The sequence below is a fragment of the Paralichthys olivaceus genome, chromosome 2 (genome assembly GCF_024713975.1).
Source record: "Paralichthys olivaceus isolate ysfri-2021 chromosome 2, ASM2471397v2, whole genome shotgun sequence".
In the NCBI taxonomy this organism is placed as follows: Eukaryota; Metazoa; Chordata; class Actinopteri; order Pleuronectiformes; family Paralichthyidae; genus Paralichthys; species Paralichthys olivaceus.
In genome coordinates this window covers 13,624,282-13,643,176 of record NC_091094.1, presented here as the reverse complement: position 1 = coordinate 13,643,176, position 18,895 = coordinate 13,624,282, and the positions used below count along the sequence as shown (strand labels likewise).

Here is an 18,895-nt window from a genome sequence, read left to right as displayed (position 1 = left end):
TCTCTGGCTGCTGCTGCTGCTGCTGCTGCTGTCTATTTACAATCCAGCCCGATCATCTGACCCGGGACCGCTGCCAGTCAACGCCGCAGGGGGCGCTGTCACACCCTGAACACGCCTCCCAGGCATTTTAATCAAGCACAGAGTGAAGAGAAGCCTCGTACTGTTTTTATTATATGAAGCAGACATCGTCTTAAAATACGTTTATTTACTTCTGATGAAGGAGAATCATCAATCTGACGCTTGAGACTTTAGTGGTGGGATTTATTCACTCTACTCTCGGGGTTTGTTTTTGTTTTATTTCATTATAAGACACTTTTTTAAATCAACAACTTTACAGTATGAATAATAACAAGTCTAGATAATAAGGATTTACACATGGACTGTTTGTTTCAGGGCTGCGTCTCCAGACTTGTTTAAACTATTCACTATAAAGTGAATAAGAATAAAAACACTAAATCAAATTAAAAAATAAATAAATACAAATTCAAACTTTGAGAATCATCTTCAGTCCAGAAGTATTTAACACATTTGTTTTCTTCCTCTTACATCCTCCGGACTTGGAGCTCGATTTTTCGTTACACAACACCGGAAATGAGCGTCTGGTGTCACATTGAACTGTGCCCCCCTGTGTGCGAGACAGAGCAGGTTGATTCCGCCAACATGTCCTCCGCTGTGCTGTGCAGCAGAGTCCTCCAGAGAGCGGGACACGGGTTTGTCTTCTCCTCCAGGGCTGTGCCCGCCTCCTCCAGGTATGATGGGCTTCCACATTCAGGGTTCATCATTCATTCAGGGGGGACAGAACAAAGTGTTTGGTTAAATAACTCGTATAATCAGACTCCTCTCTGTGAGACCACCACATTTAAACGTCATGTTGTGAAATGTTGGGTCAGTTATTATAAGCAGAGCTAAGGATGAATTTAAAGACATATTTTCATGATTCCCATAATGAACAATATCAGTAAACACAACAGCTGCTACAGTCCTGTTGGTTCAGCAGAGCAGATTTACCTGAAGACAAGAGCTGTAACCATCATTTTAAACTGTCAATTAATAACTTGATCATTGAATATAACATTTTTATTTCCAGACTAATCATTAGGTTTCGTGGATTACAGAAAACTGTGAAGCTGTAACCAGGGCATCTTCAGAACGTAGTGAATTTATCTGTTCACATAGGTGGAAAAGATGTCAACAACTGGGAAACAAAACTACAAGCTAGTATATAATAAAACAGAAATAAATACATTTAGAAATTAAATATTATTCATCTTTGTCACTAACATTTACGTTTGTTCAAAGCCCACTAGACATAAAGAAAATAAACTATATTATCTATGTTTTATCCAATGTTGTTACCTGTGATCAGTGGTTACTTATTGTTTTCTGAAGACATTTCATTATTATTATTGTTTTCTATTATTTGAATAGTTTGAACTGGCATATTACTCCATCAGGATTTCATTTAGAATAAGCTCTAACCCTGTCAGTCAACCTCTGGCTCCATCTTGTGGAGTTAAGCACGACATCTACACTTTCTTCAGGCCAGGACGCCTCATGAGCTCCAATCCATCACATCTCAGAAACAATGGATTGCTGAATTCTGCTGCAGCTCTTCAGTGAAAGCAGAAATGTTTGTTTCATGGCTCATGTCTGTCGTGGCTCCTCCTCAGTCCTCGTTCTTGCAGTGACAGGCCCAAAGCTTTTTTGGCAGTCAGCCTCCTCAGTAGGTTGGCATCAGATCTATGGCTTTTAAACTGGGCCATATGGCAGCAGCTCTGCAGTGCAGTCTGTTTTTGTGAAATGCAAAGAGATGCAGAATACAGTGATGAGAGAAGTGCACATAATTACATAGTGTTTTATGACTATAGTTAACTTTGTAATGATGATCAAAATAATAATAATACAAATAAAATGATCAGACTTCTGCATTTAAAATCTTATCAGTTCTAACTGAGTTTCCCTGTCTTTCATTCCAGCCCATTTCTGTCTCGTGCTCATAGACTGGGGCCCAGTGATGATGAGATGTACCAACGTACCTCGGTGTCCGTCATGCAGAAGGAGCCGGGCAGTGGGGTAATGATCCACAGCTACAGTTCCGGAGGGTTCAACATCGATGGTAATCGAGTGTTTGGACCCTGTGCTGTGCTGCCTCCTGCAATCCTGCAGTGGAACGTGAGAGAAATATACAAACTAACCTCACATGAAGCACTTTACAGCCTCATGCTTTGTGTGTCATTTTAAACAATGTTCTGTGTTTCTTATGAGCTTAAATCTCTGTTTCTGCAGGTTGGCACTTATAAAGACATCACTGAGGAAAGTGTCTCGCTCTTCCACATGCTTGAACCAAGAATAGGTAAAAAAAAAAAAAAGATGCAGATCAATATATGGAGAAATTAATTAAAACAAACACAAAGTGTCTTACTGGTACACTTCAATGACCTTTGACATTATCTACACATATCTGGAAAAATTCTTACGCAGTTAATTCCCATCTGGTGATTGGGGGAGTCTCAGTATATTATTTACATCATGTTCATATTATCAAAACATTAAGCGAAACCTTGTGCTCTGTATGAAAGCTTCTTTATGCAGTTATTTGAAATGTACCTTGATTTCATCACTCATCTATGGTCATATAAGTTATATAGAACCCAAAAAAAACTTTCCTGATGCATGTCAACTGACTTATTTTCTTTTTTTCCTCTATTCAGAGATTCTTGTGCTGGGAACAGGCGCACGGCTTGAACGAATCAACCCCTCAGTCCTCGCTCTACTCAAGAGTAAAGGCATCGCTGTGGAAGTGCAAGACACGGTAAAGTAGAACAAGTGTATCACTGTAGTTAAGAGCATATGTTCATCCTGACATGGTGAAACACTAACAATAACAAAGATGAACAAAAGCCTTGTTCAGACCTGGGGGACAGCTCTAAGTATGTCAGGTCCCACCATCTCCATATGTGTCTCCTGTGAGGTCACATTGTGATCAAATCTCACTTTGCTACATGCAAATAAATTTGTAGATCATTTCTGTTAACAAAGACCAAATGATTTTAACCAGTCTGACTAAAAAGGTGTGTGTGTGTGTGTGTGTGTGTGTGTGTGTGTGTGTGTGTGTGTGTGTGTGTGTGTGTGTGTGTGTGTGTGTGTGTGTGTGTGTGATTTGGTGTGTGTTTGGTCTGGATAGATGTTAATAGCAGGTGTGAACTAGGCCACAGATTTTCTAATTGTTTCACCAGCAACATTGAGGTTGACCTAATATTCCTTTTTTTTACCCTTTGCTGTTCATCAGCCGAACGCATGTGCAACCTTCAACTTCCTGACCAGTGAGCGGAGAGTAGCAGCTGCTGGACTGATCCCTCCACCTGTCAGCACTGCCCTGGAAGTAACACAGGAGTAAGTCCCGGGATATACGACAGTAGTAGATACTGCAGCCTGTGAGATGGTTGTTCTTCTGGGGAAAAAATCGGCGATCTCCACCTCTGATGTTTGGTTACAACAGTTAGTGTACAGATTCATATGTTAAGAGCCCCCCCTCATCTGTTGATATGAGGTTTCACTGACTGCCTCGAGAACTAAGTGTGTATACATGTGTATATAATTGAGGACACAAATGATGCAGAATTAGACCTGAATACCGTTGAAGCTGCATTCCTATGTATAAATTATATATTTGAAGCACCACATTTAGCAATAACTCAAATATAATGTATTTAATGTATTTTCATGCATAAATGTATAAGGCAATATACAGTGTGCTGTAGTTTTTAATTTTAAATGGACACAATGATGAGTAGTGCAGCAGATAAAGACAATCTGTGCAGTATATTATTATTGTCTGTGTGAATATGTTCCAGTCCTGTACCTGAGGTGTTGGTGGCGACTGTCCTTCATTTGGTTAAGCCTCTTATATCTGTGCGTATGTGTGTCCTCTGTCTCCTGCAGCGCCGCCATGGACAAGCATGTGCAAGCATGTGCAAGCAAGTGACACAATTTAGTGGCTTTGTCCTTCTCTCAGATAAGCTCCCTCGATAAGAGAATCCACAAATCCTCTAACATCAATGTGATTCATCTCTAATCATCTGCCAATGTTTAAATCCCTGTCGATCACACGCAGGGCGCTGCTCGATCACGTTTACCTGCTGCTGCTGGATAACAGAAGCATTGATTGGGGCTTAAAGGACCCATCCGTCCATCTAGATTGCTTATCCTCCAGGGGTCACAAGGGGGGCAATCCCAGCTGAGTTAGGGCGAGAGGCGAGGTAGACATCGGGCAGGTCGACAGCCCATCACAGGGTTAACACACAGAGAAAAACTATCATTCACCTTCACACGTACAGACAATGTCCAAATAACCTCATTCTAATCTTCATATCACTGGAAATCAAAACCCAGACAAATTCCAGATCTTGGTTAAGCTGAATCTTACAAAAAATGCTATTTCCAGTCAAGCTGATGCCTGGATCATGCATGAGAAGGTTTAATGGGAATATCTGAAAGACTATCCACTGTGCTCAGGATTTTACTTTGGTGCTATACATAATAACTAATTCAGAAGAACGGACCTCAAAATGATCGACATAAGAAAAGAAATTCCAAACTTTTTGTCAACATTGAATTATTTTATAGATTTTACACAAAACAAATTAAATGGGAGAAAAAATGAAACACACATTTAAATCCACACAGTCCGGTCCACATGCTACTGAAAACCCTCCGCCCAGTTGTTTGGCCTGATGTGGAAGGTCTCCGTCAGTCATTGTCTTCAGAGTTGTGCGACTGGTGTCTCTGTGATCCTCCGATGCAGAGCTCTGCTCCTGTGATTCGTCGGTACAGATCTGCGATGTCTTCACTTTCAGTCTCAAAGTGGTTTGTTGCATCATATGAGCGGGACACAAATATCTAGTGAGTCAAGAGAGAGAGGGGATCTGTTACAAACACGTGTCCACCACACTCCATATTTGTATTTATTATTTGTTTCTTTTCTTTTCCCCTCATCACCTGACTATTCTTTCCATCTTCGATGGGAACTAGCAGGTTTCTGATTGACACAAATCTAGATTCAAAGTTTGGACAGAAAATACCATTATTAAATATTGTTTAAAATGTAATCTTACTGACAATCAATAAACAGAAAATCCGTCACTAACTTTTGCATGATGGGCTCGAGAAGATCCAGGCCGGGCTGCACCTCCTTCTCCGGGTTACTGGTTTCTGAGGTCGTGCTCACCGTGGCGATGTACATCCCATCTGAAGCCACGTTGTGGGTGAAGGACACTACAGATATGTAAATGTCTGCATGGAAAATCAGAGTTGTTCATGCATTAGTGAGATAATATATTTTTTAATTTGGAATCATTTCTTAACAAAAGACAGGAATAATACAGTTCTGGCAGCTTCATGTAATCATGCACCAAAGATTTGGAACAAACTCCCAGTTCATATCAATATATGAGACATTCAAAAAAAATGCTCAAAACATATTTTTATGATCTTGTTTTCAATTGATTTAAACATGTTTTACCTCATATGTAGTTTAAACCTTTCTTCAACTAATCTTTCCCTATACATTTTATTATTTACTATTTCTTTACTCATATATCTTTTACTGTGTTAAAATGTCCTATCTTTAATACCTGATTTCCTGTTGAGTTGAGCTTGAGGGATGATGATTTGACATGAATTGGCCTCGTGGGTGTTTTTAACTGGATGATTTAATAAACAGATGACACGTATGACACGACCCACTTTCCTCACTCGATTAGGAACATAGCTGGGATCACAGATCAGCTGTTTACAGTGGAACAGCTGTTTAGCAGAGAAAGAAAAGACAAATTGTACAGAATGGACAGTTATGCCACTGGATCATTTTTTCCAGTGTATTGACTAATTTTTCTTTTTCTTAAATCTACCTTACCTTCCCCTCAGATTTCACCGCTTTTACTTTGCCGTTGTCCATCACAATCTCATCCACTGGTCTGTTCAACAGGAAAGTTCCTCCGTACTCTGCGCTCAGCCTGAAACACACAGGCAGGATGGGTAATCAACGAAACACACTGACTGCAGTTTTTAGATGTCGTTGTAAATCCCATTCAGTGTGAGTAAAACCTGGCAAATCCCTGCGGCAGCTCTCCCAGCCCGTACATTGGGTAGAGGTATGGACTGCTGGTGTGACGGGACAAAGACTCAGAGTACAGCCTGATCCGTCTGATGGTCTCCACACAGGGCTGGTCCAGGTAACTGCAGGGACACGTAGGGACGATAAATGGGATCAGGCACTTCAAGGATCATCTGTCAGCATCTGGTCCATGTACAGTATGTCCCTGGGACTGACCTGTCACTGCTGTGTAAGGCTATGGCGTGACCTGTGAACTCCATTACATCTAATCCCAGGTCGAAGCGGCAGAAAAGGTCCCGTGTGGTCATTTTCTTTGGGTTGACATCTTGAAAGGTGCGAGGGTTTCTCTCGTCAAAGTTGAGGGCGAAGAGCAGCAGCTTCCTGAACCTTCTTTTGTCAAACATGCCCATCAGGTCTGAAACATTGGGTTTATTGTTATTATCCAACATGGGCTCCGAAAAATATACAAAAACAACGCAATAAAATACCTGAAGCTTGGGCATCTTCCTCAGTGGCGGGGACCTTGTGAACTTTTCCTGCTTTGTATATATAACTGCCTTCAACTACCTTGAAGTCCAGATATCGAGTGACCTCAGTGTGCACCAAGATTTTCACCAGCTGACCTGTAATGCAAATAGACAGCACACGTTTACACTGAAACAACGGAAACAAAATGAACTGCACGAGTCACACTTCAGATGAACGATACTGAGCTCTCACCATTGGCCAGGAAAAATTTGGGGATGAGGTCGATGTTCCACTCTTTCCCAAGGCCCATGGCCTTAGGACCTGGAACCTTGAACTTCTTGTACAGCTGTAAACACAGAAACACACTGGATAATAAACACCATGATAAACGTGTGTGTCTGCATGTGTTGCTGTTTGTGTGTTCACACCTCTTCAAGGGGAGAAATGGAGGCGCTCTCTCCTCCATAGTAAGGATTTTTGTCAATGTGAAGAACTTTTTTCCCACTTTGAGACATCAAACCAGAGATGATACACTCCTAAGACAGAGAGGGAAGCTGGTAGTTAGTGGGTCATGCTGTCAGAACTAGAATCACACTCATGCCTCCACCAAGCCCCAACAGTCCCCTTTAATTCAATAAGCTGCACCAGATTTCACACACTCTCGGAAAATGTTGAAAAAGGCCCCAATATTGCAATGTTAAAGAAAGTGGAAAAAAGACTTCCTGATCGGTCCCCTGATCCAGATCTGCACTAAAATGTATTGGGTTCTTTCCTTCCACACCTGTGCACTGAGTTTTTTTGTTTTTGTGTAATCGTGCTCACAAACAAAGAAACAGACAGGGGTGAAAACAAAACCTCGCTGGCAGAGTTAATCATGAAAAGAGCAGGGGGGTGCATCCACAGATCAGGACAAACATAATGAGATAATTTAGTCGCTACAAATCCCTTCAGGGATTTTAGAAACAGGTGCTTAGAAAGTCTGCATGTGGATAAACAATGAAATAGTGAAAAACATGGGAAGAGTTTTACAATAAGAGAAACTTAACTGTCACTTATACTATCTACTTATACTAAGAGAAACTGATGAATCAGTAGTTTTTAATCAATGTGAATGTGTCTCTACATTCAAGCTTTGAAAGTTATGGTATAATTACCCTTGACACGTTTCACAGCAGAATCAAATCAAGACACCAACAGAGACTTTATAATGAACTAACTTACTGTCAGACTTTGTGCTTTAAAGAGGATTTCTGAGCTTATCTACCCCGTTAACTGACACGCTTTCCCTCATGTGACTCAAATACATATATTACAATTAAAAGGCAAGTTTTCTTACCTTAAGTCCAGTTCCGAGCACTATCACATCATATTCCTGCATCTTAACACTCACTGAGTCAAAGTGAATGCACTCTGCATCAACGTGAACGTGCTTGTGTGTGTATGTGCGTATTTGTGTGTGTGCATGGATACGTGCATTGTGTGTACTTGCACATAGACCTAAGTATGATGTTGATAAGTGCTTTGTCTTCCTCTTCACAATAATCCTCTTAAGACGAACATGTCTAGAGAGAGAGAGTGTGTGTGTGGGCGTCTGTGTGCATGAATGAGAGAGAGAGAGTTTGTGTGTGTCTGTGTGTGTCTGTGTGTGTGTGTGTGTGTGTGTGTGTGTGTGTGTGTGTGTGTGTGTTTGTGTGTGTGTTTGTGTGTGTGTTAGTGTGTGTTTATCAGTGTGTGTAGGTGTCGGTTTATATGAGAGAGAGAGAGAGGGAGAGAGAAAGAGAGAGAGAGTGGGTGTGTGTGTGTGTTTATCAGTTTTTGTGTGTGTGTGTGGGTGTCGGTTTATATGAGAGAGACAGAGAGAGAGGGAGAGAGACAGAGAGAGAGAGAGAGAGAGACAGTTGGTTGAGTGGTGATCTGCTGACTACAGGCAGTAGATGTGGTTTGTGTGTGTCTGTCTCTGTGGTACTTATAAATATCCAGTAAATGTATATAAATGTATGTACAGCAGCAAACTTACTTGAAGTATCAAAGAAAAAGTAATGACTATGTATAATGGCTCAGTTCAGAGTGGTTAATGTACTATGTTATTAAATAATGTGGATTTTATATATGTATTTTTTACTGAAGCTCAGTAATCAGATTCAAGATTCAAGATTCAAGATTGTTTTATTTGTCACATACACAATCATACACAGTACAATGCATAGTGCAATTGTTTTTGTTCCTGCTACCAGAGTAGTAATAATACATTGAAATATGTAGGAAGTGGACACTCGCTGTGGCTGTCAGATCAATGTAGTGGAAAGAAAATGTGAAATGTTTCTGAATGATCATAAAGTGAAACTCATATTTCATCAGTGAGCCTCCCGGTCTGACCTGCTGCAAAAACTCCATCACCCATGATAACTTGAGAAGAATCTATAGCACTTGTTATCTACACCAGAGTATCCCAGTGTGCGGGGATACAAACTTGTGCCATGCGCCGCCCCCCCGTGGTGGTTCCGGGACACGCTGTGCGCAGATGAAGCGCACCTCAAGGCTCCAGCGTCTTCATTTCCTCCAACGGGAGTTTGAGTGAGGAGCAGCAGGAGAACCATGTCTCCATCACAGACAGTAAGTGACTCGACTGAACCACGTTAGTTTACTGAACCTGGACTTAACCAGCGGAGTTTCATCGTGAAGTTAGCACCTCAACTGCCTCCAGGTCACAGAGAACCGTGTGGGAGCTAACATCTGCTCCTCCGGACTCCTCCTGCCTCCTGCGTGTCTTCACGCTGAGGACTCCTCAGTGAGGAGTCATGTTGTTTGAGTTATTCGTTGAGTTATTCGTTGAGTTATTAGTTGTAACTTTGAGATGAAGTGAGGAAGTAGAATGAGCTCAGAACAAAAGAGGCGTGTCATCTGCTCGCGCCTGTAATGGCAGCTAGCTAACTTTAGATGCTACTGTCACTTGTCCTGGTGTTTGTGGTCAGTCAGAGGAGGCGAGTCTCTCATGCACACAGGATGTGTTTGCACATATCTGAGTGATTAAAACAGTTTGGAGGTTAAAGGATGTAAATAGATCGAAATGATCTCAGTGATAATAAACAAGTTAAAAGTTTGTGTTGTGTAAAAGTTATCTGACTGAACCAGAAACTGGCTCTGTCCATTCATCTAATATCATGAATTGTGACATTTTATGAATCACATAATAAGATGTTTGAATGCACTGTGACACTTCTCTATCTCCAGAGAAATGGTTCACTTGTTCCTTTTGTGGACTCAAATCTGAATCCTTGAAACCACACGTTGTATATGCATTTGTAAATAAGAGCTTTTTAAAGGGCTGAGCAACGTGGTCAAAGATTATAGAGTTACAAATGTTCACATCTGATGATATCAATATAATGACAATTATATATTTTGTCTTATTGCTAAACCTAAATGTGTTGTGACACACACACATTTGTGAATAATAATAGATCTTCATTCATCAAGTGGTCAATGTCATTTATTTTTCAGATCATTGCAAACATTCAACTTTATTATTTTTGTATGTTTGTGTCAGTTTTCAGGTACAGAGCCAAACCAGCACAAGCGTGTATCTGTGAAATCTAATCCTGGATTCTTAGAGCGACTGAGTGAAACTGCAGGAGGAACAGCTTTTGGCATCGGATTGTTTTTTCTCTCAATTTATATTCTCTTTACCAATGAGGTAAGAACCACTGACTCTGCGTCTGCATTTAATGCATTATATCAAAAGCCACGCTGTTACACTGAAGGTTTAATTGCTGAGTTATGTTCCATGTTAAAGTTACTCCAGATTGACTCTATGTACCTGCCTCTCTCTTCAGGGACGAGCTCTGCAAACAGCGTCCTCTCTGGATGAAGGTCTGTCTCAGGTTGTGTCGCTGGGGCCGTACTTCAGCCTTGAGCTGCAGAACAACAACCGTCTAGTTCACCTGTCTACTCAGCTGCACACTACAGAGGTAGGCTGTACTTGACTGTTGGTTTCAGTTTTGATTCTCTGTTGTGTCAAATTGCTCCTCACATTTACATTTACATTCCCATAATAAATAATCAAGTGTAAAAAAAATTCCATACATACTGAAGTTCAGACAGGTTGGAATGCAGGCAAATCTGACAAAAAAGGGCAGTTCCAAAATATACAAAGTTTCATTTTAAATCGATACTCAAGCAATGCACAAAAATTTACTTCAACTAAAATTACACCATGTACTTGTGTTTGTGTAGCCCCTTTATGACCCCAACTACAGAGTGGTGGTGCAGGCGGTGAAGCTGCAGAGGCAGGTGGAGATGTATCAGTGGGTGGAGTACCAGGAGAGCAAGTGAGTCTGTTGTCTGCGTGTCAACACTATGGTTGAGGTCAGGTGTTAAAAATGTTGGCTTGAATACAAAATATTCTCTGACTGAAGAGGTAATTGATTTCAGGGATTACCAAGAGAATGGAGAAACCAAAACTGAGACGACATACACCTACAGTGAGTTTTTGTATTTTTTTTTACCTTTTTGGCTCTTCTTTACTCTTTGTGTATATTTTATTTGACGCACTGTGGTAACTCTGTTTCCAGACACTGAGTGGAAATCAGAGTTGGTCAACAGTCGCCATTTTGACAAGGAAATTGGTCACCAGAACCCAAGGTAAGCCAATACCTCTGAGTAGAGCCTGACTGATTTAGATTTTTGGAGTACATTACGGAGTACAAAAAATTCCAATACAGATATTTCAGCCAATAATATACTGGAAATAAATTGGGCAATGATTCCTGAGATGATGTTCTCAAACTTACAACGAAATCTAATTGAGGCTTGATATTTTACTGTTTAACCATGAAAGAAAATGTACATCATTTTTTCACCTAAAATGTAATTGTATTTACAGTGGAGTCCAAAATATTTTCTGTAACTTCACCTTAACTTAATCTTTATTTCAGTGCCATGGCGGTTGAGAGTGTGACAGTAGTGGCTCCTGAAGTCAGAGTTGGGCCCTTGGTTCTATCTAAAGGTATCTCCATCTCTAAACAACCTGTTGTAAACAGACATACTTCAGCTGGTCTGTTTGTCAGACTGTCACTCATTCATCCTCAGGCCTTGTGGAGCAGATCAATAACTTCCAGACTCTGAGTTTGAGGGATTTCTCCACCTTGAGCTTGGACACTTTTCTCACCATCTATGATGATTATTTCTATCACACTCAAAACCCACGCAGGCCGGAGGTGAGTATCATGAGGTGAACCTCTGCCTGATGCACACAGTGCTGGCCTCTTCTGTCATTATATGTTCCTTACTGGCACATTTAAAGAGTTGTTGTTATTTGTCTGGTTTTATTCATGAGGTCGGAGATGTGCGTGTGAGATTCTCTTACGCTGGACTGAGTGGTGAGACGTCTCCACTGGGCCCGGCTCAGACTGTGAGTGATGCAGATAACCTGGTTAATAGTCATCACGATCTGACATGTCAGTAAATAATGGTCCTTACGGAGTTTCTGCAGGAATTCATGAATCAATCACTGACAAATGAGGTGAACCAGTGCTGAGACTATAGGTCTATTAGTGGAATAGTTGGTCAAAAAAAAAAGGAATCAACAACAATCTAGATAATTCAATAACTTTTACTTAAACAAATATTCATTAAGTTCCAGCCAATCTAATGAGCTGATTTGTTCTGTCATTGTAAATTAAATGTTTGCTGATTGGACAAGACTTTGAACAACCTGTAATAAATGTTTTAAACTTTGATTGAATGGGTTATTATTAGTTGCCACACTATTGTCACCTTAGTGCTCTTTAATGGAATTTGAAACTAATGATTATTATTACCAATTGTATATTTTTTGGTCTATAAAATGCTATGATGACCAATGACAAAGACAACATCATAAACATGTACATGATTGATAAAATTTGTATTTAACAACAGGGAAAAATCCGTGCTTTGGGTGATAAGATCAGAGACTGGATGTGCTGTAAATAAAAAGTTTATATGTGAAAGGCAAGGACCGGAGAATGTCTGGACCAAAATATCTAGACACTTCATGACTCTTTGCTTTTTTCTCAGGTCAGCATCGTGGCCATGCAGAGAGGGGAGCAGCTGATGGCATTTAAAACCAAGTCAGGAGACACTCTGGAGATCCTGTACCTGGAGGATCTCTCTGCAGAGGTCACTGTGCTTTATCTCCCTTCTTCACTGCTGTTGTTCTGGGAAAAATTCCACATGTTGGTTAAGTGTGTGGTTCTCCACCTGGTCTTGATGCAGTTCTTTCATTGTCTCTAGGACATTTTTGAGAGAGCGCACCAGCACAACAGTTTGAAGACATGGGGTCTCAGGGCTGCAGGATGGGCCCTCATGTTCCTCAGTATTCAGTTGACCATGCGCATCATCTACACACTGGGTAAACGAATACTGACACACTGCCAATGATGATTTAATCCATCTCTGTGTCCGTCCTTCATGTTGTGTTTTGTCCCTGCAGTGGACTGGGTTCCTGTGCTCAGAGAGCTGGTGTCCGTGGGGCTGAAGATCTTTGCCCTGTGTGTCTCCTGCTCTTTGTCTCTTCTTACCATCGGAGTAGGTTGGCTTTTTTACCGACCGTTAGTGGCAGTGGCTCTGGGAGCGCTGGCTCTGCTCCCAGTGTTTCTCGCCCGCTCAAGACTTCCAGCCAAGAAGAACAAATGACTCTTGAGGTGGTGATTATCAAAGCACTTCCTGACACCTTCAAACGTGAGGGTACCGTGGCAAACTGCATAGGATTGGATTTCTTGGGTTAAACACACCAAAAATGTATCTAGTGTTCAAATTGATATAAAAATAATTTACAGAGTTCCCCATTGTCTCACCCTGATAGAGAATCACCTGGACCACAGTGTTGATGTTGTCCAGTCAGATTCAAGCTGTTGTTGCCTTTTAGCTCTGTTGTTATCAGTTGTGGCCTTTCAGTAGTTCATCCACTCATAAAATTCTACAACATAAAATCACTTCAGGGTCATTTTTACTTTAGTTGTCACTTTGTTAGGTACACTGAGTGGAACTAATGCTGTCCCATACCAAATGCTATATATAAATATACATTTCATGTTTTCGGTCTGTTGCTGTTGGATTGTATTAGTTTCAGCTGGTGTACCTAATAAACTGCTTGATTAAGTTCCTTATGCAATATGTAATCCCTCATGTCCATTGTATAATACTTTGTGCATTGTCAGGGAATTGGTCTGCAGTTGAAAAACTAATGAGTAAAGATCAATTGTGAATAAAATGTACCTATTTTTTATTTGGAGAATTGATGTAACTTCTTTTTTACCGAACAGTCTGATCTGTCGACACCAAAGTGGGGATCTGCAATTTAGTTTTATAGTTTGTATTAAGTGTATGTTAAATAAAGCACGTTTGTTAAAAACCAAATTAATTGTGTCCTGTTTTGCATCGATTGTTTGTATGTAATTCAGTTTGAGGCATTTTGCTCACATGTATGTTGAGTGTATATTTTAGAAGTGACACTAGATCTGATTGTGGTGAAAGTCCATTTAATGCAGCAGCACAGAGGCCAAGAAGTTCAAACCTGAACAGAAATATCAGTAGTGGCATATGTACCAACCAGTAACTAAGAGCCAAGAGACTGCCATAAGTACCTCTGCATAGGTGGGTCTATTCACCTCTCTGTTGATTTGTATGTGAGAAAAACATACAGGAAGCATGTACGTATGTAAAATGATTTGCTCAATATATTTTCTTGTCTTACAAAATCCATACAGATATTTTCATAAAGATCAGGCTCTGTAGGTGAGATAACCAGATTGTATTAATCCACAATTTCCACAAGTGTCCTTGAGTTTTCAGTGCAGTTCACACATGTTCCAAAAGACAGTGTCCAATTACATGTGCATGGTTGTAAACTTTTGCCTCCATCATGCTTATTCATTTTTGTTCAGTTTCTGAGCTGGACCATAGTTCATCGGGTGCCTTAGTGTCTGTGATTAAACAAACAAATAAGGCAAATAATCAAGATTCTTACAAAGAAATTTATTACACAAAACACTAAGTTTCCATTTGCGTTTTTTAACAAAATGAGTTTCCAGTCTCATATTGTGCATGTGATCATACTGCACAAAGGATTCGTATATGAAGCACACAAACAAATTTTCAACTTCATGTGTGCATCCGTTTGTTGAAATAATTGAAAGGACCACGGGTCACAGTGTACAGGTACTTCACCCTAGTTGGCTGTGGAAACATTCCTCAGATCAGCAGGCGGGGCTTAAGCACTTGACTGTAGTTGGCAGATATGACACAGCAGGTCCCTTGGCTGACCTCTTTGATTACAAGTTGATAAAGGAGGTTTCCTTATGGCAAATTTACTCATTTTTAAGTACAAAAAAGTAGTTTTCCATTACCTCAAAATTGAATACTGACAGAACTTGACTACGTATGCTTAAGACAAAAAAAAGTAAAAGCAATACACCTTTAGTAAAAACTGGGGAGAACAGTCTTTTGTGTGGGTGTGTTTGGGGGTGGGGGGTAGGTTTGACCTAATGCTCCTTCTTTCCCCCAGTAGAAAGCAGTCCTCGTGCCCTTGTTTACAGTAGGACACATTTACTGCTCTTCTTTCCCCGCCTGGCCTGTAGTGCAGCCCTGGTGGCCATCTCAAACACTTCCCTCACGCCATCCTTTGTTTTTGCTGAACACTCCATGTATCCGAAGGCACCAATCCTGTTGGCCATGTCCCGACCATCCTCTGGTTTCACAGGTTCCTACAGAGAAGTTCAAGAGGAGTTTTAAGACACAAGCATTCATCAGTAGGAGAGGGTAAATGTGTCTTTGTGTTCTTCAGTTTTACCTGCTTCATTTTGGCGAGCTCCCTCCGGGTGTGCTCATCGTTACGCAGGTCCTTTTTATTTCCCACCAGAATAATGGGAACATTAGGGCAGAAGTGTTTCACCTCAGGGGTCCACTTCTCAGGGATGTTCTCTGATGGACAAAAAGACAACACCAGTGATGATCCTTTTCATTATCAATAAACTTGGACTATTTTGTTAATTAAATCAATTTATTTGGCTTGTGAAACACTAAAAACTGTTTAAAACACCCATCATAATTCCCTACAGCCTAAAGAGATATCATCAATGATTTAATTTTTTCTGACCAACAATACAAAATCTAAAGAGTATGCAATATGAAGCAGAAAGATCTCGCAGTCTGGAATCATCAAATCTTTAGCATTCTTGCAAGGAAAAAAAGAAGAGAAGCATTCAATTGATTTAATTCTGTATACTGAGAAATGTATGCAACTGTGCTCTGAGCAAAAACAATCCTCTGAATCCTCTAGATGGAGACATTGGTTTAAATACAGCAGGTTGCAGTTAACTCATCAGTTTTGTGAAAAATGCCTTGAAAACCGACTACAGTTGTGATGTGTAGTTGAGTGAAGGTGCTACATGATGTGACACAATCACAAGACGAGGAGGGTATCAATATGCTTTTCCATCGTACATGTGTGTCTGTTAACATGACACCATTAGATCCTCCTCTTTAAATCTCTAACTGGTCTTAACTGTTGTCTGTGTTCTCTACTAATTATTTAATGAGACACCAGTTAACGAAATCAATTTTATTAGGGTGGCTATGCTTCCGTATTTGTTTTTACAAATGCCGTACCAGCATTTAGATTAAATTCACAAGAAGATTGTTATCACTTACCAAGACTGTCAGGACTGTCGATGGAGAAGCACATGAGAATGACATCAGTGTCTGGATAAGAAAGTGGACGCAGTCTGTCGTAGTCTTCTTGTCCTGCTGTGTCCCAGAGTGCTAATTCCACCTGTCACAAAAGATAGCAAGAAATCAAACACACATAACCAAACCTTGTTCAGGATGTTTTTGATCATTAGGTTTAACACTGAACTAACATAATGATCCACACTATTTTCCGGTATTCAGATACTCACAGGGCACAAAAAACAGCATATTTGCACTGAGTCTAATTAACTATTCTACATAAAACGTCACCTTGTGATAGATATAGTTACTTTGCCTGAAGACTTCTCACTCCCTTAGTAATATGATCTGTGAGTGCCTATGTAACATTTTTAATAAGGACATCAGGATCATCTGGAAGAAGTTTCATAACTAAATAAAATAATTATAAATCTATATTGTTATGGCTTGATATGAAGTGTTTATTATTATTGAGATATGTTGGCTTTCACATATGAAGAAAGCAGCAGGAGATCTGGGACAGACGTGTCCACAACGACAGGAAAATGTCAGCACCTGAGTAGAGCCCGCAGGAGGCTGTACATAACATTAGCTTCTTTCAGACGTGCATTTAACTCTGGAAATCCTCCGCATTTTCTCCAGAGGAGGAGCATTTGTGAACGCAAATTTCTCGGACTCTCTGCCAGGCCCCCTAGTATAAAGTGCACCGAATCTGATGCGAGAACACAGCAGGAAATCCCCCTGGAATCACGTGAGCAGGTGGGGATGTTGACACTTTTAACAAGCGACAGAGGTAAAAAGAAAGAGCCATGGCTATAAATAATTTGCTGTGGAAATCACATGTTTTTGTTTACAGTACATTGACGCCCCTATCGCCACAAGCTTTGGAAATTGGTTTTCTTTCTAAGTTGACGGCTTTGTCTGTGTCTTATGTGTATGGCACTTCTTTATTGTTCTGAGATATCTGTAACCCTTTTCTTTGTTTTTCAAATAAATGTTTGCATCTGTTGTGTGTTAGAAACACGCTCATTAGCTCACTGTGAATTTGGCAGACATTCTCCTACTGCATTGTCACATGGGCTGGCAGGTAAAGTTCTGGAAAATGTCTCGATCAACTGACCCATCTGTACATTTTTTAGGAAAACATCCAGAGTTCATTGCATGTCTGAAAGCAGTTTCTTTTTCTGTTCCAGTCGGGGCACTCGTGATTCAATCACATGAGGAGAAAAATATAATGTACCTAGGGAGTGATTTTGTAGAGTAGGTACAACCAGCACAGATCTGTTGCTGTAATCACTCCCAGGTGCCAGGTTACATAATACTGATTCACATCCGAAATGTGAGCAAGCAATTGTTACCTGTTTGCTGTCAACTTCAATGTCAGCAACGTAGTTCTCGAACACTGTGGGCACGTAGACCTCTGGAAACTGGTCCTTACTGAACACGATGAGCAGACAGGTCTTCCCACAGGCTCCATCTCCCACTATGACCAGCTTTTTCCTGATCGCTGCCATCGCTGCAGACAAGACACAGAAACAAACAAGGGTTAGACGAGAGAACACTTTATCTTTAACAACAGGGAGGGTCATTTTTATTGCATTCAGACATTATGCAACCACCACCACCACCACAGCCCGGTGAGAAATGATGAGCAGCAGTAACCTTCAGCTGTGTTGACACAACGCCAGAGTCTCTGAAACCAACACCCGAGGCTAACTATTTAGCATTCAACGCCAGGACTGTTTACACTCAACCAGTCAGCTGTATAGTGTGTTATATACAGGGAGGGACACGTGGACGCCATCAGAAGGCCCAGAGCTCACATCTATACAGATGATTTGAAGTGTTAAGTGGGAGTAGGAACCTTCTTCCACGATGATACATTTCCGCTCCAGTGTGACTGACCCACCCCAGAATCAAGCTCGACTAACATTTCTCATTCACCACCATTATTTCCCAACTCCACTAACCTGAGAGTTAACACGCTGAGAGCTGGTTCAGACACACAGCTGTGAATCGCTGCCGGGCCGGCGGACCTAGACTTAAACGAGCAGGAACATCCTCTGTTTACAAAAGACTTGGTGCTAGCTGGTGCAGCTACCAGCTACCGTTAGCTGGAAACGCGGCTACCGCGCTAAGTTTACATCTTTGTGAATTTCTTTGAAAGTGGTGTCATAGATAGAAGACACTCACGATACAATGAATATAATACCACGGCAGTGTTCGTGGCTCGCTTGATAACACTCGGCAAATACCTCGCTTTTTCCTTTCACCCACAAACCGGTGCGGCTAGCTAGCTAGACTTAGCTAGCATAACGGAAGTCAAGGCGAATGTATCGCTTAGTTAGCTTAGCTGAAGAACGTAGACACAATATCGGAAGAAAATATAAGTTTATCGAATATATTTGACAATAATATTGCTAATAAAACAGACTGAAAGTCCACTCTCCGTGTAAACGTTCACTTCTCACCTGCTGGTGGTTTGGAAATGAATCCAGACGGGCTCTCAGTGGTGCTTTGTTGGCCTCCTCGCCGCGGCTGCTGGAGGAAGTGATTCAGGGGCGGGGAGAGGAAAACAGAGCCCCGCTGTACAAACAGTACAAC

General features: G+C 40.9%; 4 protein-coding genes across 5 annotated transcripts; 2 read left to right on the top strand and 2 right to left on the bottom strand.

Moving 5' to 3' along the window:
• The first annotated feature begins 51 nt into the window (after positions 1-51).
• ndufaf3 (NADH:ubiquinone oxidoreductase complex assembly factor) lies at positions 52-3,825 on the top strand. The gene is made up of 5 exons (XM_020101536.2): positions 52-749; positions 1,977-2,172; positions 2,287-2,353; positions 2,712-2,812; positions 3,290-3,825. The coding sequence occupies exons 1-5, from the start codon at positions 592-594 to the stop codon at positions 3,395-3,397; spliced, it is 630 nt and encodes a 209-aa protein (XP_019957095.1). The 5' UTR covers positions 52-591; the 3' UTR covers positions 3,398-3,825.
• Positions 3,826-4,598: 773 nt separating this feature from the next.
• Positions 4,599-8,221, bottom strand: LOC109638488 (rab GDP dissociation inhibitor beta). Its single transcript, XM_020101480.2, has 11 exons — positions 7,920-8,221; positions 7,012-7,119; positions 6,836-6,929; positions 6,604-6,738; positions 6,332-6,530; positions 6,106-6,237; positions 5,915-6,014; positions 5,634-5,805; positions 5,148-5,292; positions 4,999-5,053; positions 4,599-4,899 (listed from the first exon to the last, which is right to left on the bottom strand). Exons 1-11 carry the CDS (start codon positions 7,959-7,961, stop codon positions 4,750-4,752), a joined length of 1,332 nt encoding a protein of 443 aa, XP_019957039.2. The 5' UTR covers positions 7,962-8,221; the 3' UTR covers positions 4,599-4,749.
• Positions 8,222-9,005: 784 nt separating this feature from the next.
• Positions 9,006-13,981, top strand: LOC109638449 (transmembrane protein 43). Its single transcript, XM_020101432.2, has 12 exons — positions 9,006-9,196; positions 10,131-10,277; positions 10,417-10,551; positions 10,817-10,911; positions 11,015-11,064; positions 11,155-11,224; positions 11,518-11,588; positions 11,672-11,799; positions 11,919-11,993; positions 12,641-12,742; positions 12,857-12,974; positions 13,056-13,981. Exons 1-12 carry the CDS (start codon positions 9,179-9,181, stop codon positions 13,256-13,258), a joined length of 1,212 nt encoding a protein of 403 aa, XP_019956991.1. The 5' UTR covers positions 9,006-9,178; the 3' UTR covers positions 13,259-13,981.
• A 597-nt stretch (positions 13,982-14,578) lies between these two features.
• LOC109638588 (transforming protein RhoA) lies at positions 14,579-18,895 on the bottom strand. 2 transcript variants are annotated; one of them, XM_020101634.2, is made up of 5 exons: positions 18,763-18,895; positions 17,650-17,807; positions 16,274-16,394; positions 15,414-15,544; positions 14,579-15,327 (listed from the first exon to the last, which is right to left on the bottom strand). In XM_020101634.2, the coding sequence occupies exons 2-5, from the start codon at positions 17,803-17,805 to the stop codon at positions 15,154-15,156; spliced, it is 582 nt and encodes a 193-aa protein (XP_019957193.1). In that variant the 5' UTR covers positions 17,806-17,807; positions 18,763-18,895; the 3' UTR covers positions 14,579-15,153. The 2 variants fall into 2 exon arrangements, with proteins under 2 accessions (XP_019957193.1, XP_069393251.1); XM_069537150.1 differs by lacking the exon at positions 18,763-18,895 and adding an exon at positions 18,262-18,608.

What these genes read in the sequence shown, in the direction of transcription:
- ndufaf3 (XM_020101536.2), top strand. Translation starts at nt 592, where the DNA reads ATGAGCGTCTGGTGTCACATTGAACTGTGCCCCCCTGTGTGCGAGACA. An exon ending in GCTGTGCCCGCCTCCTCCAG is followed by an intron (nt 750 to 1,976) that starts GTATGATGGGCT and finishes CTTTCATTCCAG; the next exon opens with CCCATTTCTGTCTCGTGCTC. An exon ending in CTGCAATCCTGCAGTGGAAC is followed by an intron (nt 2,173 to 2,286) that starts GTGAGAGAAATA and finishes CTGTTTCTGCAG; the next exon opens with GTTGGCACTTATAAAGACAT.
- LOC109638488 (XM_020101480.2), bottom strand. Translation starts at nt 7,961, where the DNA reads ATGCAGGAATATGATGTGATAGTGCTCGGAACTGGACTTAAG. An exon ending in GGAAGATGCCCAAGCTTCAG is followed by an intron (nt 6,531 to 6,603) that starts GTATTTTATTGC and finishes CCAATGTTTCAG; the next exon opens with ACCTGATGGGCATGTTTGAC. An exon ending in TCAACTCAACAGGAAATCAG is followed by an intron (nt 5,293 to 5,633) that starts GTATTAAAGATA and finishes TTTTCCATGCAG; the next exon opens with ACATTTACATATCTGTAGTG.
- LOC109638449 (XM_020101432.2), top strand. An exon ending in CTCAGCTGCACACTACAGAG is followed by an intron (nt 10,552 to 10,816) that starts GTAGGCTGTACT and finishes GTGTTTGTGTAG; the next exon opens with CCCCTTTATGACCCCAACTA. An exon ending in CACTGGGCCCGGCTCAGACT is followed by an intron (nt 11,994 to 12,640) that starts GTGAGTGATGCA and finishes CTTTTTTCTCAG; the next exon opens with GTCAGCATCGTGGCCATGCA.
- LOC109638588 (XM_020101634.2), bottom strand. Translation starts at nt 17,805, where the DNA reads ATGGCAGCGATCAGGAAAAAGCTGGTCATAGTGGGAGATGGAGCCTGT. An exon ending in CGACAGTCCTGACAGTCTTG is followed by an intron (nt 15,545 to 16,273) that starts GTAAGTGATAAC and finishes TTTGTCCATCAG; the next exon opens with AGAACATCCCTGAGAAGTGG. An exon ending in AGCTCGCCAAAATGAAGCAG is followed by an intron (nt 15,328 to 15,413) that starts GTAAAACTGAAG and finishes ACTTCTCTGTAG; the next exon opens with GAACCTGTGAAACCAGAGGA.